Source organism: Trachurus trachurus (genome assembly GCF_905171665.1).
Source record: "Trachurus trachurus genome assembly, chromosome: 3".
Taxonomy (NCBI): domain Eukaryota; kingdom Metazoa; phylum Chordata; class Actinopteri; order Carangiformes; family Carangidae; genus Trachurus; species Trachurus trachurus.
The window spans coordinates 14,483,377-14,502,636 of NC_139893.1; the positions used below are offsets into that span (position 1 = coordinate 14,483,377).

The window sequence follows — 19,260 nt, forward strand, 5'->3', positions numbered from 1 at the left end:
AAGGTAACAGGGAAGAGATGCAATATGAGAGAATGTGTTTGACAGCAAAATACATTTTTAACAAATAATGTTAAAGTTAGCAACCAATGAAGCAAAAACTACAACTAGTCTACCATTGTGTGTGTACATGCGTGTATTGTTGTGTACAATGGAGCTGAATGAACAAGGTAGCTGACCCCTTTCTCCGTTCAGCGCACAGATACACACCACAGCATGAACCTTACCCTTTTGCCTTGTCATTCCCTCTCCATGTCTCTATTTTCTCCCTGTATTGCTCTCTTGATTTTGTTGTCTCTCCATCTCTCTACAACAAAGACACAACAGCTAACTGATAACCTTTCTCTGCCCCCTTCTCCTCCCTCACAGCTCTGTGTGTCCCCCTGCCGTCTCTGCCCGTCCTCCCAAACCAGTTCTGTGTCCAGATGCTACAGAAACACTGCTCCTTGGAAAAATTATGTAGACACCTGCTTTTATTTTTCACTTCATCATTCCCTCTGTTTACGGCTTATATGAACATGTGCAAAGGAAACTTGAAGATATCCCAGTGAAATGTGAGTAAATGGTGGAATGTATTCACCTAAAACCAAAATGTGTACATATTTATTGAAATCCATGGACTAATTTTGAACAACAATAACACGGATGGATCCAGAAAGGGACTGGTACTGTATGTGTCAGTAAATCCTAGATCCTGCAGCACAGTGGACAGGTATCTCAGCGAGTGACTAGTGTCGTCTACATTTGGTACTGTATCATAAAGTCAACAACTGCTGGCTGCACTGACTTACAAAAAAAAACTCTCATGTATTTCCTCCAGTGGAATTTGAGGTGGTCCATGACAAATAGTACCACTGGCTACTGTGGAAGTGGAGGCTGCAGACGAGGACAGATGTGTCCCGTAGCTGTAAACCCTCCCAAAATAATTTCATTAGTATGCACTTCAGCACAAGTTTGGTCTCAACTCATGGCCTAAATGTCATTTCAGTGGTTTTCCCCCCTATAATGAGAAACATAATGATTGAGAAATATTAATTTAGACAAAATTGAAAACATAACACTTGAATAAAATAGAATACTTTGCCTCCTTCAGCAAAACATATGATTCTGGACACATAATTTGACTCTTAGATGAACATACTAAATAGTAAAAACTCGACTGATGTATCTACAGCTACAGTAGCAGCTCTCATGCTCTTACACAGATTACCAAGAGGGCAACTGCATGAAAAAGTCTATATCTATAAATCCTATAATCCAGTAATCCCATCATATTTGTGGTTTCTGTAATTACAGGTTGCCTTCAGACCAAGTGCGGTGATATAATTCTAGGAAATGAGGAGCACAGAGGAGGATCTCCTGAAATAAGCTGCAAGGGGCAGAGATCAGTGACAAAAACAAACACAACAAATGAACAGCACTGAAATCTGAAGAAAGATACAGATACTAAAGGAAAGGTTGATTTTTTTAAAGATTTTTTAGTGAACACTAATTGATGAGGGGACAAGCAAAAAAATACCCAGTCTTTGTTATTGTAGGTAGCCTGAGTTAGTCAAATTAAGTGTATCTCTTCCAAAATGAGGTTGTTGGGGATTATATTCCTTCTTCGTGTTTCCCTAAACATGTTTCGTGTTTCCTCGCTGTGGCAGAGGAACAGAGAGACCTCCCTCAAATTCTGATATTACTGTGGCAGTTTCACAGCAAGTTAAAAGAGTGCACCCAAGTGTATGTTTTTAATAGCTATATGCCACTGTTTCTTAATTACTTTGATAAAAGAAAAACAGCAATACTTTAGTGCCACAATCACTTTACTCCATAATTACAGTAATAATGTGTATCTAACACAGGTGCAGTGGCTGCATGTTGCTGCAATGTTTTCATTATACAATATGATATTATTGTTTCTATTATTTTGTAGATGACGTGTTAATTTACTCATACAGTATGCATATGGAAGATTATTAACAATGTCATGCAATCCAACACAGCAACAACAACATTAAAATGGAGGGCCTCGTAATGAAAGGTGTTCCCAGTATTCTGTCCACCCACACTGACATAAATAGGGACCCAGTGCTCAGTGTTGAATTATGGGGCAAAGTCTGTTTGTTATCGGTACACAATAAACCCATTTCTTTGGCCACAACAAGTACCCCAGCCATTGTGATGGAAATTAGCTCATCATGTGTAAGTGGTAATTCTTTTTTTATTTCTAAATTTCATTAATAGCGGAAATATGCATCCGCCACAAATCTTTCCTCTGAGCGACAATATGTGAAGCAGTTTCTCTTTTGATGGCATATCTTTTATCACCATTGAGCTTGTATAGATGAGATTTCTAATCTAGATGATGTTTGCAAGCTTTCAATTCTATTAGATATAAGTAGTACTGCAACCTTCTCTCCATATGTCAGCTATTCTGCCTTAGGAATCAATGTTTATTGATATTGTTCATTCAGGAAGCAGTATGGTGGTTGTATATTATATTAGGGTGCAGAGGCCTGGATGGTTGATGTACAAGCAAAGGGGAAAAAAAGACAAAATTGCAGAGTCTATCCTTTTATATTTTATGTGATATTGGCCCTTTCAGAGTTCTAACCTACAAGTTTTTGCTAACAAGGTTTATATATAAGGAGAAAAAAAAAACATTGGCATTATTTGGAGAAAAAAAATATCCCAATGAATAAAGAGTATTGCAGGCACTAATGCACATGGCAAATGTTCATTAAGACATAAAAGCAATGCCCTTTGAAAAGAGGACAAAGGCTAGAAAAGGGCAGGGATGTTTGTGCCCTGTGCTAAATAAACACGATGGCAAGAAGTTTGTGGACGAACTCATTAACTTTCTGGAGCGTGGGTCACACGGAGTACAAAAAAAACTTCTTACAGGGATCAAAAGGTATCACTTAACTTGTGAAATTGCAGGTCCCAGCACGGCCTGACAGACCGGACCACTTCTGCAAACGCCTCATGTGCAGCAATGGAAATACGGCAAGCTGCTGACACAAGCCCCAGAAGGTACATGACACAAAGCATAAGAATGTCAGCGGCTGGCCTTGCTGTACCCTCTGACCTGACTCCATAATGGCGCTCTCTGCTTCTGAGAAAATAACTAAAAATATGATGAAATCCAACAGAACCCTAAAAAATAATATCTTTTTTTTTTCCTTTAATAGTAAGAGGCCTGGTCCAATTGGGGGTTTAATTCAAGGGGGTATGTGAAATTATGACTTTTAAAATATAAATACACATAGGAATAAAGACAAAACTAGTTGTTTGTCCATGCATCTATGAAACTAAGTACATTGTGATCTGACACCACTGCAGTATAATATCTCTTAGTGCCTTCCAAAACTTTTCCAAATCATAATTATTTCTCTTTCATGATGTGACATTGAAATTGCTTTTTCGCTAACATTAGGGGAGCACCATCATGATTACAATAATAAACATGTTTTTCACCAAAACAGCACTAACAACTGTCAGCTGGAAACAGGAAATGAACAATGATCTCCCATATTAAAGGCTCCCCCCTCCCGCCTCGCCCTCACTACGATTGTCTCATTATAATACCTTTACTTTACTTCTGCCAAAGCTTCTGTTGTAATGACAACATCCACTAGAGGGCATTGTCAACATAACGCAAAGATGCGATGTTTTCGCTGAAACAGCTGATGATGTCGTTCTTCTTTGGGGGACAGTTTCACATTACTGCCCCAACATTTGCGTTCAGTAAACTGCTGAATTAAAGGGATAGTTCACCCAAAATTCAAATTTCACTCATTGTCTACTCTCCCTCAGTGCTGGGAGCTCCCACTACAAACAAGCTTAAAACATACTTATTTAATTTTTTTCGGAACAATTTCTCATGTTGGGGCTTCAATACAAGAGGGACATTACAGACGAGCACTATGGAGGTATTTGGATGTTTTTTGGTGTGTCTTTTTGACAACCGTCATATGGACATGCAGTGCTGCACGGACATGCAGTGCTGCACGGAGCCCCGCTGTAACTCAGAGAAGGCACGGAGGACTCTGAAACTTCTCCCAACCCTTAGTCGACATGAGGGTGAGTAGATAATGAGTGAAATTTGAATTTTGGGTGAACTATCCCTTTAAGATAACAAATCCATTTCACAGTGCCCATCTCACGACCATGATAATGACCAGTAGCATCACCAGGACAGTCCCGAAAGCTACATCAACCGCTCCAGCAATCCCAGCAAGAAGTCTTTATCTACAGCAATAGATAATAAAACCCTCTGCACCATGATCACCACCTCCAGTTAATCACACCTGGTTGGCATCTATGTGACCCCTCAGACAGTGTTAACCACTGGATAATGCACAAAATGTATGACTCAAAACAGTGAAAATGACAAACAACAGATTTAAACCCTCTATCCTTAAGATTGCGTAAGGAAGGACGCTGATCAGGACGTGATCCCAGGACACTTAACACGAGGAAAACATTACATCAGAGGCAGTTATAACACCAGCTCCTCTGCAATAAATGTTATGTTCCAAAGAGACTTGACTATCATGGAAGTTACAAACAGAAGAACCTTAAAAGTGATACTTAAAGTGATGAAATTCATCTTTTGAGTATCACTCACTCAGCCCTGCAGGCATGAGTGATAGCTGTAAAAAGTTTTACTTTCTTTACTGATGCAGAGCAGTGGTGGTGCTGGAATTGAGACAGCTATCATGGGGACAGGTTTTACAGTTAAAAAAAAAAGTATTAAAAAGAAAAGCACACAGATACTTTCCAACTACTCCTTCAGCATTTTTCTCTGTTGTCCATCTTTATGTGCAGTAGGCAAACAAAATCATCAAAACATGTTGAATTTTGGCAAACTTGCCTGTAAGGGAATGGGAACTTCAACAAAACGGACTGGTAACTGGTAAGTTGTTCCTGTGACTTTCTCAAGACAAACAAGCAAGTTTTCCACTGTCAGAAATAAATATTTTCACATTGCTGACATCACTCATCAGAATGAGTGGGATGGAGCAGAGTTACCACTGCTGACGCACAGCTGGGGCTGGTGAGGAGAGGCCACAGATGCCGGGTCAGTCCTTCTTCTATATACTGTATGAGATTGCAGCACTCCCTACACACACAAGGTCTGAGGGCAGTTTGAGGGGTGGACCGCGAGAAAAAAAGAAAGATATATCCTGCCTTTTCGGTGCTCCTCTTTGTGAACAAAGACAAGGCAGTCGGCTCATGTTGCCTTCATCCCACTGTCCATGTGGGCAGTCTCTCAGCAAGTCTTACACCATTCAACCAGAAGCTGAGCGAAGGAGAGGGTTTGAGGTCAACGGGCTGACCGCTGCCCTCATGTAGCTCAGACAGAGAGCAGCGGGATAATTGGAATGAGCTCTTGCATGGACAGGGTGAAATGTTTTATGTAAAAACATAAGTTACACTCCAATAAGCAAAGAGGGGACGGTGGATGTGATTCAATCGCGGCTGACGCTCAGCTGGAGCTGGAGGAAGCTTCGCAAGCCTGGCCGAAGCTTTGCCAGCAGTGACACACACCAGGAGGACCCTGAGGGTGCAAAGGAAGGCTGGCCAGTGGTCTCCATTTAGCACTATGCTGCCTGTCTTGAGAAATGTCCACACCATTCAGAGGAGTGCTAACATCAACAGAGCAGGGCTGAGGAGAGAATGAGCCTGCACCTTCCAGCTTAGTCACTTGATCTAAATGACATTGGGAATGGGTTCACTGCAAGAGCTCAAAGCACTTAAGGCCAGAAGCTGTGTAAGCAGCTAATACACCACTCTTATACTGATCTTTTACATTTGAGGGCTTGCAAGGGACAGAGCAGTTGAAATACTCCTGGTATGTATGGGTCCATGTCCGATAATGTGAGTGCCAAATAACTCCAGAGTCAATTAACACCTGCAAGTGGCAGCGACAGAGCCACCAGGCTGACAAAAGGTTGCAAGTACTGTCTCTTGCCACTGCAGTTCCACAAGCACCTTTTATTCTCATGCATTTGTGAATGGGCAGCCATTTAATGAGCAGAACAAACCCTTGAACCCTCAGTCTTTTCTGACAACAGCTCAGTCACAACAAAAGCACTGATTTGGAAGGAGGAAAGACAAGAGCATATTGTTGTCCTTCTGAGCCAGGGAAGGCGCTATCAGCCCGGAGGGGTCATCACATGCCACAGCTGTAGCTCTGGACAGCGCTGGAGATTTCTAGTGCGGCTGTCATCTCACACAGTGTAGGGCCTGAAGACAGCACACTCTGGTGGCTCCACTATCTCAGCAGAAATACGCCTTGGGCCAACAACTTTGAACACACACAGTCAGTAGGGGGTCCAAGGTGTACAGTAGTACCTGACAAGCTAGCCTCGATCATGCCGTCATCTGCAGAGTCTAAAGGTCTGATACAATCAAGTCAACTCAACTTGAATTTCTAAATTTATGTACAGTATTTGGAAGGTGATGAACTCCAGAAATCCTGGTATTTGTAAGAATTGGACTGAACTGAATGTGTGCCCTTAAACTGACCACAGCAGAGGCAGTCAGCTGAATAAGGATACATTTTGAAAAAGTAAATGTGGCGGAGAGAAAAGATGCATAAGTAGAAGCAAACAGATAGATAATCAAATAAAAGGAGGATTAAAAAAATTTTTTGGGGGGGAGTTTTAATTTTGTTTCCATATTTCATGTATTTTATCTATTTAGATTTTTTGGGGGAATACTTAACCACTGTTTAAGCTCATTTCAGAGAAACGAAAAGGCAATTTGGAAATAAACATAGTGAAGGATCTCATAAATGGTGTGCTTTGAAGTAGTCCTTTGAGCCTTGAGATAAGATTCACACCACAGTTCAGCAAGGCTAAGCATAACTTAACCCCAGACAAAGCCGTCTTAGTCCATTCTATTTGTTGTGTATCCAAAACACAAGAATAAGGGAGCAGTGCACGTGAGATCACAACAACAAAACAAACGAGCTGCTAATCTAACACCAGAAGCACCAGACTGTACAAATCATGAAGGTGATTCAGAATGGAAATTTGGGATTTTATTAATCACAGAATCAAAATACTCTGTAAATATTAAAACAAACCAATATTTCCCAAACTTTTAATACCCATGATAACAAAACTATTTTTTTCTTTGAATTTCTTTTAGATTGTACCCTTACAACCATGAAGAAGTCCTAAATCCTGGACCTTTATACATCTACACTGATGTAATCCATTATCTCTCATTAACACCTTTAAAAGTAATTGTTGACAACAGCCTTGGCCTCACACAGAAGTCAACAACTATAGAGACAGGATCCTGACAGTGATACTTTGGTGTATACACCTCCACACAAAACCCACCACTTATCATAGTTTGCAGTCTTCACACTTCTTTTCCACAAAAAGAAATGTAAGCAACATCTTCTATTCAAACACTGACAATGACACAGCTACACAATGTTTTCGAGGAAAAACGCACTGTTATCCATAACTGCACCACCAACCTCAAACACTACTTGGTGCGGTCCCAGCTCATCCCTCCTACATACGAGCTGAGCACTATGAATAAGCTTCCCACAGTTCGCCAGCTTTGTAGATGCCACTCTATCTGCCTTTCTGCAGCAATATTACAGTCCTACAACTCACTAAGTATGGATGCTGCCAATTCACCAATGACTTATATTTTCCTGCACATTTTTTTGGATCATCATAAAAGATTGTAGTTAATGATCCACTAGTAAACCCATTCAGCCTAGTGAGACTGATTATCTGCATGCTTATGAAAATACAAGACATGACAGCATACAGTGACTGTTGTGCCATTTGCCTTGTGTGTTTGTGAGTGTTGGTGTACAACAGCTAAAATTGAGTTTTATAGTTTTAATAAAATACTTCTATAAATTATTACTCTTTGTCCTATTTATGGCAATATCTACATTATTTATTCATGTAAAAAAACAACAACACTCTCTGCTTCATCTGTACGGGTTTCAGTCATGTGGTTCACTTCATTTTCATTTGCAATAGAGAAAAATATATCTTCATATCTCGTCTCTGTTAATTTGCTGTGCGTACATTTGAAAATGATCAAAAAAAATTGCAGACTGGCATGTCAGTCATGTAATCTCTTCAGCGTCTTTCGGAGATTATGAATTCAGTCAATTGTTTGCCAGCTCTATCTCCAAAGCACTAACTATGCCAGCTGCAACTTTGTTAATGTGTCCAACTTTCTTTTTTTCTTATTTGTAAAAGTTACGGATCATATTTTCAGAGCATGTGCGACGGTCGATCCATCTGGCCTACATCTCTTTTTCTTTTTATGTAATTTACCACCTGTCATTTGTAGTAAGCTCTTTTGTTAATAACCTTGATAACAACTGAGGAAGAGAACTCAGCACTGTTTAGATTATATGTAACACTTGAACTCTTATCTGATCTGCTATTGTTCTATCTGCACTTAAGTGTTTTGTAAAGGAGTTTAATTCTCAAAGTGTTCCTCTTTTTCTTTTTACAAACTTTTTGAAGCTGTGCCTTTTCACCTGAACTATGCATTTCCTGTATCACAACAAAGATACCTATAAAGGAGTACCGTATTAGGGCCACATTGAGAAATACTTCAAGAATAAAGTTGTACATTTATGAGAATAAAGACATAAATTAATAGCCTTGTAATATTATGACTTACGTACATTTAGTAAGTCTGTGAAAAAATGTTTTTCTCAATGTGGCCCTAATACTCCTAAATAATACTAAATTTTTATCAAATACCTGTTTTTTTATAGTCCAATAAATGGTGTGACAGAGTTACTAAGTTTTTAGTACACAATGAAACAACCTTCCAAACCACTGCAGTGTCAAAATATATCCTTTCATAAATCCCAGTTGATTTGACCATTCACAAAAATGTTTTTATTCGAACTATTCATTACATTTAACAGAAATTCTACTTATCTGACTGTAGACTCTTCGATCTACAGTCACCGTGCTACTTTCAATCTAAATGAAAAAAGAATGCAAACCTCTAATGTCAAAAGTAATGTGAATTTTGTTCAGAGTAGGTAAGATGAGTAGAGCTGAAGTAGAGACCAGGCAGTGTGATTCAGGCAAGTTCAAGTGGAAAGAGGGAAGAGTGAAATTAGAGCAACAGAAGAGCAGGAAAGAAGATCAGACTGTAAATGAAAGAATTATTTCTCACCTCATTTTCAAGTTGCCCGGCGATGGTTGTCCATCGTAAACTGATACTATATCAAAGTCTTCCTCCAGTGCCAGCGTGACGAAGGTTAGCTGGATTCGGTTCCTCTCCCCTGTTATTATCAGCCACGTACAGTTGGCGTAGTTGGGATAGCCATGGGGGAAACCAGGCGACTCTATAGTGCCATTCAGGCCTTGGACTACACCACCACATGATTCAGCTGGAAGAGAGAGATGACAAGAAATTATATTAAAATACAGGGAACTCAATTTTGCATTGTGTGGTAAGGTTGTAGATGAAACATCGTGCTTTGTTTGCATGCTACAGATTTCAAAGAAACAGACTTTGACAAATGTTACAAGGCTACAATGAAAAAACTTCAAATTCCATACAGAGTTCAAAACAAGACATAGACAGTGAATTTAGATTTATAACACTGTGATGAAAGTTGATCATCCTTTTTTCCCCCAAAAAAAACCCTAGAATTCATGTAATGGCTTGTGCATTTGCAATGAAACACTAAGAGGAGCTTAAGTACACGCTATGTGCCAAGTGAAGCGTTACTAGAGTACTATAGCAGGAACTCCAGCATAATGCAGCACATGCCTCACATTCTCCCCTGACACTATAACATATGTCATATGAAGCTTTCATGCAAAGTGCCAGAGAATGAGTACGTACTCTGTATATATTTAGATTTCATGGCACTAATCCTTTAATCCTGACAGTGTTAGTGCTGCAATCTACTGATCTCAGACCAGAAATAACCTCCTGTGACATATACACTCATAGCCACTTAAGCATGAGCTGAATCTTGCATTGTGTTGTTTTACACATTAAACATTCAAACATGTCTAAGACCTTAGACAACCTGTCGTCCCATCACACCAAGTTGATAAATGTAGCACTTATATCTTTTACACTGACTATTTGGACATACACACATATACACACACACACCCCCACACACACACATTCCTTCTACTGAGTCAGTGCATACGTAACTATTTTCTTAGCCAAACACGTCATGTTTTTCTTAAACACATTTGCCACACGGTGCATTCACAACATTTCTGCACGTCACAACAAACAGCTCAAGTTCTTCAACGTAGCGCACAAAATGTTACATTTAAGTATTCCTTCGAAATGTGTGCTGTGGTTATCATTATGTAACAACAACTACTCATTTAAACTTCTTTTAAAGTTAGGCAAACCTCATAGTCATACAATATGAATGTCTCCACTGAAAACTGGCATGAGGTGGGATATGATCTGGTGCCAGGGGTAAGTGCTCGTATGCTCTTCCAACACCTTTTCTTTTATCTGTGCTGTGCAGTATTTTCAGCTCTTGACATCCCCACTGAGTGTCAGTCACTGCTGAATATTGCACATACACACATGGAATGTATTTGACAGAAGCTATAAGGTATTTGCACAGACTCAGACACAGAAGAACAGACTCCACAGAGCTAGCTAAGTTTTGAAGAATTTATGAATAGCTTTTAAGTGTGAAGTTGAGTCAGAGGGGAAAAAAAGGCAGTACATTAATAATAAAGCAGCTCTTAAAGCTGCCAAAAGCTAAGCTAATGTGTAACAAATCCGGTAAAGACTATACGTGTAACTGCGGTGGACAGAAACAAATGAGAATCAACAAAACCTAAACGAAAGAAGATACAAATTTATATCAGCTTGAACGCACTGTGTGAGGAAGGCCGATGCTAAAGAAAACAAAACAAAAGTCTGAAAACGAACCAAAGCTGACAAAAATGTAGTTACACTAAACATGAGGGGGGAAAAACATGGGGGAGAAAAAAGTATGCAATTGTCAGTTTCTGCAGTTTGTTCAGCTGCATCAAAGACATAACAGTGAAGTGTGACGTGAAAAAGTGAAAGAACAAGAGAAAAGATAAAAGACAATCAGAGTTTAAGGATCCTCGTTGTGCCTCGAGTCTGAGTCTTCGCTCTCCTCTGCTCCTCTTCCCTCATTTACAGACTCTACCTTCACTTCTCTCCTCTCTCCTCCATCTTTTATCTTCTGCTGCTCTCTCCTCAAGAAATACTTTACACAGTTTACTCCTAAAGCTACTAGAATATACAGGACACGTAGCACAGTCTGAGTGTGTGTGTGTGAGTGTGTGGCCGACATGAAAGCCGGCAGTAATTGTTTCTCAGATAGCAACGGTTATTGATTTATTAACCTTATATCACACACTCTCGTTCACACACATACAGCAATGTGTTGTACACAACATAGTCAACCGACTGCTAACAAACTACGTATGCGTCTGTTTCTGTGTTTTGTTTAGTTTTTTGTCATTTTCTGTCAGAATAAGATCAGAACTTGCTCATTGTGCACATTCCAGATGTTCTTGTTTGTCTGAAGTAACACAAGGTACACAAACATAAGTAAACACCTATACACAGGCCCAAATGGACAAGCTGGCAGCAACGGAGATGCACACATGTACAGTATGTGCACTCACACGCGCACATATACAAACTCGAAACCATCTGGAGTGTCCAGATTAATTTCAGATTGTTCTCCACCGTCTTTCCAACCCAATTCACCTCTCCCCCTCAGCCGTCTTTGTGTCTGTCTCTCATTCTGTCTCCAGTTGTCTCTCTCTTCCTGTCTCTGGTCTCTTCTGCTGCCAGATCCCCCTCTGCCCACTTTTGAGCAGATGGGATAAGGAGAATTCAGCAGATATTTGCATCATACCGGATGCCACATTGAAGCACCATACTTGGGGCATTTCATGAAGAAGTACTTAGCGTAGCCTCTTTGTTGATGTAGCACTGTGTTCTTCCTCCCTTTAGTTTTCCATGCTTAGATTTTCCTCCTCTTGGCTGGAGAGACTGTCCGGTAACTGAAAACCATATGGTCAGTCCTTCTAACAGCTGTCCATGTGAACAAGACGACTAAATACTGTCATTTTTTACATGAGTAGTGTACGGTCAGCACGCTAACATGATCAAAATGACAAAATGCTGATGTTTATCCGACAATACCCAACTATACCTTCCCATAAAACGATCCCATAATCTCTATGCAGACCTTGGCTTCTCTCTCTGATATATCCACATGGATTAAAGGGGAACTATACAAGTCTCTTTTCCTCTGTGTTGCTAACCCTCCTCTCGGCCTTGTGCTTTTGTTTTCATCAAAGCTGGTGAGAAATCAATCCATGGAGCGGTGGATAACATTATTTATCATACAGTATACGATGTTACGATTTGTATATTTGTCTAGTCTTATCTGTCATCAACAAGAGATTACGGGTTACGGGGTGCGTTTGTGTCAGGTGCTGCAGATCTGAGAGCTGGGACACCGGGTAGGAGGCTCTGATCTTACAAGGTTGGTTTTCAGCCAAGAGACGCTAGGTGGAAGGCAGAGAGCCTCTACTCTCCTCCTGTAACAAGTTAAAAGTCATTTATTCAACCATCACAATTACTAAAGCTGTTTAATTAATGTACAAAATGTAGCATAGTTAAGGTAAAAATCCTGTAAAGTTCCTCTTTAAGGAACAACCTTAAAAAGTAAATCTCTTTAAGACTAAATTCTCAGTCACCCGTACCAATCAGTCTCTCCATCACGTTGTCAACATCAAAATCAGCTCTTCATTTCTTACCCCAACTAAGGTCACTAGAAACCTGGGTGTTTCCTGGTCGTGTCCCTGTGCCCTATATACAACATAAGGAAAAGTCAGTCCTCACCTCACTCAATATACCACCAATTCTTGGGCTAAGCCATTTCTCACTTCAACTACTGCAATGCCTGCAATGTCACTACTCATCGACCTACACCGGCCACCCATGGCTGCCCGCATCAAACTCTACTAATGTCTGCCTTCTGAATCTGCACCCATTCCCCTTAAACTCAATTATACAGGCTTATCCTCCTTCTCCACCACCATGCTTCTCCTAGGGATGTTGCCTAGAGAGACCAAAGTCCAGACAGTTCTCATCCATTGTTTCTCAATGGTGCATTTCAACATAGACAGGTCTCCTTGCAGTTCTTATAGCACATTTCACACACTTCAAGGCAAGCCAAGGCAAGGCATCTTTATTTATAAAAGGAGAAGTCAATATTGAAAGTATCTGCCAAAATGAGTGAATGTGATGAGCAGGTGTCTTTACCTTGGTCTCTATCTAAGTTCAGAGTGTTAGCATGCTGATATGTGCTAATTATCACCAAATACAAGGTGCAATGGGGCTGATGTGGATTTCATTTGTTTTATAGCCATGGTAATCTATTTAACAGTTGCTAAGACCTTTTAGACCTTTATCACTCTTGATTTTGGTGACTGAGATTTATTCTGTAAACTAATTAATTAATGGAGGCCCCCAGTCCACCGACTCACACAAAATACTGTTTTCATCTGTGTGGCACAAAACATCTACTGTCTATTGTTTCAATCATCTGAGCCTGCCTACTAATTTGATAGAAAAAGGTTAGTCAGACAGGTTTAAATTTGTGTAATTTCGGTGTGCTGGTCTGTCTCGTTGTCAGGGCAACAGATTAGAAATAATGTAGATACTCACAGAAACGCAGCAGGAATAATTATACATTTTCCTCGTTTTCCTCTCTCTGTGCCCAACCTCCCCTCCCCCTTGACATGTTAACAAATGCATTAAACGATATTAAGTCTGACTTTTGTTTTCGGTTTTCTAAGTGTGATGAGGTGAAACATGGCGATTGACCTGTCAACATCTAGCAGCGTCTGAGTGAGAGGAAAAAAATGAATACGATTGTTTCTGTTAGTGGGAGCTGCAGATAAATGTGGGTAAAAACATGCACGCATGCCATATGTCCATGTGTGCTGTGCACTCATGCAGACACCAGCTCGAAACGTTAACACACGCACTGTGTCAGTCTACATTAAAACACAGGGCTCAATCTGAAAGTTATATTTTACTTAATTTTTAACCCACAGGCTTTGCGGCTTTTCCCCTGTTTTTATGTCCACTTGAAAAAAAAGCATGTTTAAGTTTTCAGGGCTGCACACTGACAGCGTTGTTTGTGGTTTTTTTCCATATCTACTAAAAGGTTTTCCCACGACGTACTGTAGTAGCATTCAAACCAAAGCAACTCGATTCTCAAGCCCTGCACAATAAAGAGTTGTTGGATATCTTCAAAGCAGAGAAATTATTTTTCTTCATAATTTTTCCCCCCAACAACCTAAAGTGTACATTGTTCAGTAATGGATCGGGTCAACGCAGAGAACTACATAACAGTCAGACAGATTGTTAAATTTTAGGTGCTGAGCAGCAGCGGAGAGGTGGAGAGCTCCGGTTGAACCTGACCCCAAGGTCCCCAGCTCATAAATCAAATGCTGGCCTTCTCTTTCCATGGCGTGCTGAGCCACAAATCAAATGCATCTTTCTAAGTTACGCTGTGTAGAACTATTGACTGCAGTGATTCAATGTCGGCTATGAAAAAGTGGAGGAGAGGAGAGGAGAGGAGAGGAGAGGAGAGGAGAGGAGAGGAGAGGAGAGGAGAGGAGAGGAGGATTTGTTGTATGTTTTCCTGGTATCCTTGTTTTCCCTTTTCGCCTCTTTCCCACCTCTTCTCAAGCCCCCCACCTCCTCTTTTTCATTATCTCTGTGTCAGAGTCATTGTGTCTCCCCCACATTATGTTTGTCTCTCTGCAACCCTCCATCTCTCTCTGTCTTCCCTCTCTATCTCTTTCACTCTCCAACCTAATGTCCAGCCTTGCTCTCTTTATTACACCAGTATTATCACCATTCCTGTAACTCTTTGTGTGCATCTTTTCCTCCCTGCAGCTTAATTCGCTTCTTTCTCTCCCATTTCCCAGCTCTGTGTCATCATCCCCCCCTGCCTCCCTTTCCTCTGTCTACCTCTGTCCTGCTCTGTCATCCCTTCACCCCCCCCCCCCCCCCCCCCCCCCCCCACACACACTCTCTCTCTCACTCTCTCCACCCCCGTTTCACTACAATTATCTCTGTATTAGTATCACGGCATCTCTCCCTAAGTGTCATTACGTCTCTTCCTCACTTCCTCACTATTATTATCGCTATGTCATATTGGAGCTGTCCTGGTGTCATTATATCTATCCCTCTGTGTTTCCTCTCTTATCCTGCCAGAGTGTTCGGTTGTTTTTATTCCACCCACTCACCTCCTATATTTATCACACAAAGAACAAATACCGCAACCTCTCTCTGTCTGTCTGTTTCTCTATCGCCATTTCTCGCACTCTCTGTCAGCCCACTGTCAAACAGTTTAAGTAAATGGGACTGCAGTTTGATTTGAGCGTTTGGGCCATTTAGCTGGTGCTCAGTGGGGATAAAAGCAGGTCTCTGGAAAATAATACCAAAGTCCATCTATGCAGTTAACTACTCTGAAAATAGTTTTGAGAAAGGCATTGTGTCCTCCTGTGAAAGCAATTACTCCAAACACTTACTCATCAGCCTGAACTTTTTGCAGCCATTACAACTCTGAAGAATTTGTGAGTGCAACTCGTTTCAATGTTTGTTTGTTTTCTTATTGCAAACACATTAACCAGTTGTGAGAGACTGGTTTGCAAGGCTTATCAGGGCTCCAGACTAACTTTTTTTTTTTTTACTAGGAGCACAGTGGCCCACAACTAAAAATTTTAGGAAATCTAGCGAAAATACACATTTCTTTTTCATTCATGATCCTGCCACCTGTAATGACCGATTCCAGATAGAGTTGCCCCTTCCATGTTTCACCAAAAAACCCCAGCAAATTTACTGGTTGCAGATGCGCAGGTAGATGAAAAATTGTTTATTTAGACGGGACAATGCATATTAATGGGCAAAGAGTTCAGTGTAAATACACCGGACTTAGCACTGTTGCTAGATTTCATCCGTAGTCCCCAAACATAAACTGGGTAACACAAAAAGTCCATAAAAACACGAGTATTAAATAGATTTACATGATTGTGGAAGGATTGGACATGACTGCACTGTCTCAAATTGCTTCCATTTAAGGGCAGTCTGGAGCCCTGCTTATCTTTAGATCACAAACTGCCTGCAGTTTCTCCTCCATGTGTTTACTCTTTGGGCTGAAGTCACACTGCGCAGAGTTTGCTTGTGCTGGCCAGTAGAAACAGTGTGAAAATCACATAAGTGCAGGCTGAAGAACTAATGAACGCTGCACAAACAGTGCTGAAAACCCTACCACGCCCCTCGTTACACTTCGATAAGTTGATCAAAGAGCATGTTTTTCAAATACAAGATTAATATACTCGTCAGATGATGATAATGAGATGCATATAGGAAAAGAGCTAAAACTGTGCGTTTGATCTAAAGTGAAGATGATGAGCTAAACGAATGGTGACAGCAGGACATGTACAGTCACTGGTCACCATGACGACCACAGGAATGGAGAAGGGAAGAGACATGTATCATACTCACTATGACACACACACACACACACACACACACACACACACACACACACACACACACACACACACACACACACACACAATGAACGAGCAAAGACACACAGGGAGAATCAAGGCTATGTCCAGAGTAAATCCCAAACACTGTCAGCAAGGAATAGGGTTTGCTGTCTGAAGATAGCACAGATAGGTAGGATGGATGGTGCGTTTGTGAGTGTGTGTGTGTGTGTGCGTGTGTGTGTAAGAAAGAGAGACACGATCAAAGATAGAGGCAGACCAGTTAGGACAAAGCGAGAGGTAGGGAAGTGCACAGGAGAGGATTGCACGTGATTGCAGACCTACAGCTTGTGCACGTGTGTGTTTATTGTAAAGCATTACCTTCATTTTTGTTTTTATCATTTTGGCTTTGAAAAGCAGATTGACTTCATGAGAGAAGACACCTCTGCATCTGTAATCAATCATCCTTCATCCTACAACTCAAACACCAGGTTGAATGAAATTGAATAAAAAGGAACTGATTCACAGGATTCAAATCAAAGCACTGAAAACAAATCTTGAACAAACTTGAGAAGAACAATGAATTGAGGAGCACAACCATGGCCTCTCTCCTGCCTTCTGTTTTTGCCACTGACACAACGCTGAAGCTGTATACGCAATGCATCTTTCAACATGTTTTACAAATCATGATGGATGTGTTTTTCAGAGCAGATATTGCTATACTCCACAGACACGGTTGCTCATAGGCACCAGCTGAAATCCTGTCATTCCATTATTTGTATTTGCTTCATCGGTCTCGGTAGAGCAGCCCGGCGCTTGTTTGTTTGGGGGATTGGGAACTACTGTCAGTCCAGTGAAGCCAAGGCACTGGGGGGCAATTTTATGAAGTGATGGCAAATGCAGTGCAGAACACTGGCCAAAACGACAGCTCATTACCAAATGTGTCGTCACGGCGGAGAGAGGAGTCTCGCAGATTGGACGTTTTAAGGTCAAATGTTTAAAATGACATAACTCTCTGCCATATCTGAGACGTGAGGGGGTGAGTGAGACGAGGCTGCATGCAGTGCTTGTTTGTCCAAGCTGCTCAGCGACCAGCAGTCAAAAGGGACTTTGACAGCTCCCAGATGTAAACATGTAGTGAGAGTAAAGATGTATAAGGCAAAACGCCCAGTCCTTAGTACTGTATGAACGTTTTGGATAAGATACAGTACACAAAGCAGGTGTGTTTAGTAGTACAACCCTCCAGTCTTGCCTCAGGCTGAGGGGTTGTATTGTGACAAAGTTCACAATCAATTTACTAGTTGTGAGGGATGGAAACACTGATTCCTGACAGCGCAAAAAAAACCCACTTGACTTTTAAGGTTTAATGTTGTTCATTATATTTTATATGTGCCCTGCAACCTAAGAGCTTCATCACAGAGCAGTTTAGATATGAAGCTTCCCTAATCCACTCTTTCTTGAAGTGCTTGTTCCTCCATTTCTACTGATCAATACGCTGGCCATGTCACTTTTAAAGGTTTCATGAAGTGTAAAAACCTGACATAACCACTGACGATGCAATGTTTTGCAGATCAACATTTCACTGGATCTGCTGACACTTGTCATCTTTTGAATGCATTTGAGGAATCAGGTAGCAAATCGCCTATTTCCAAATCAAGCTCTCATTTATTTGGAGTCATGTTTCTCTTCCTCTTTCAGAATCCAATATTCTCTCACTTTTAGCTCTGCTTTTTGTCTCCACCGACTCCTGAGGGAAATATTTGGCTGCTAAATGCTCTGCTACATTGACTGTCTGTCATTTGCTGCTGAGTGCTGAGCAGGTGGTACACAGAGGTTTGTAAAGATTTTCAATGGAAACAACAATGCTGCAGCTGGAAATGACACAACAAGGCGTGTGACAGTGAATCAAAAACAATACCAGCCTCAAAACCCAAGATTAATTGCTCACATTACACAGTCAGTGCCCGCTGTTGTTACAATAATATAGACTATGGCTGCTTTCAAAAACAGTGGTAGTTAGAAAGGTCACTTACATCAACACAGTTGTGTCTTTTCACCAAAGTAAAGTTCTGTATATTCCTTTAAGAGTTTGAGTTTCCTGCAGTTTAAACTGTCAAACTCTCCACGCCTGAGTTTTCCTCGACACCGTGTAGCGGTGCTCCCGAGTCAATGAAGGGGAAACACACAGATATACACCGAGCCATCTAACTAGAAAAGATGTGACAATGAAAATCACTGATGCCCCACTAGCTTGCAGTGTTATTGCTCAAAAAAGAGGCAGTGTGCTCAATATTTAACTTACCCTTGGGATAAGCCAGGCAAATAAAAAAAGAAAGAAACACTTTTGCATTCTTGAAAAGTCTACCTGTGAATGTGATACACAGAGCACAGAGTCAGTACACACACACACGCACATACTGTATACAAACTCCAGCAGAAACACTTCTGGATCTTCTGCGGTCAAGGCAAGGTGGGAAACATCAAATCCATGAACTCAGCAATCCACTGAACATGTGTCAGAGCACAGCAAAGCAAAATTGCTGCTGAGAGCCAGCAATGGTAAGCAATCCTCTGTAGAAATGTCTGTGAGGACGTTATGTTGTGCATGTGCATGGCTTTGTGTGTATTTAGTGTGAGGCTATATACTGTAAGTGGTAAATTGTACTATAATGCTGAGATGTTTTAATTTGAACTGTAGATAGCG

General features: G+C 40.9%; 1 protein-coding gene across 1 annotated transcript in view; it reads right to left on the reverse strand.

Moving 5' to 3' along the window:
- LOC310984129 (CUB and sushi domain-containing protein 1-like) overlaps positions 1-19,260 on the reverse strand; it is a gene marked incomplete at both ends in the record, with an annotated part of 396,452 nt that overhangs the window by 295,080 nt on the left and 82,112 nt on the right. Inside the window, one exon of the mRNA XM_083969256.1 lies at positions 9,175-9,391. Coding sequence (XP_083825382.1) covers positions 9,175-9,391 — 217 coding nt within the window. The remainder of the gene's footprint in view (positions 1-9,174; positions 9,392-19,260) is intronic.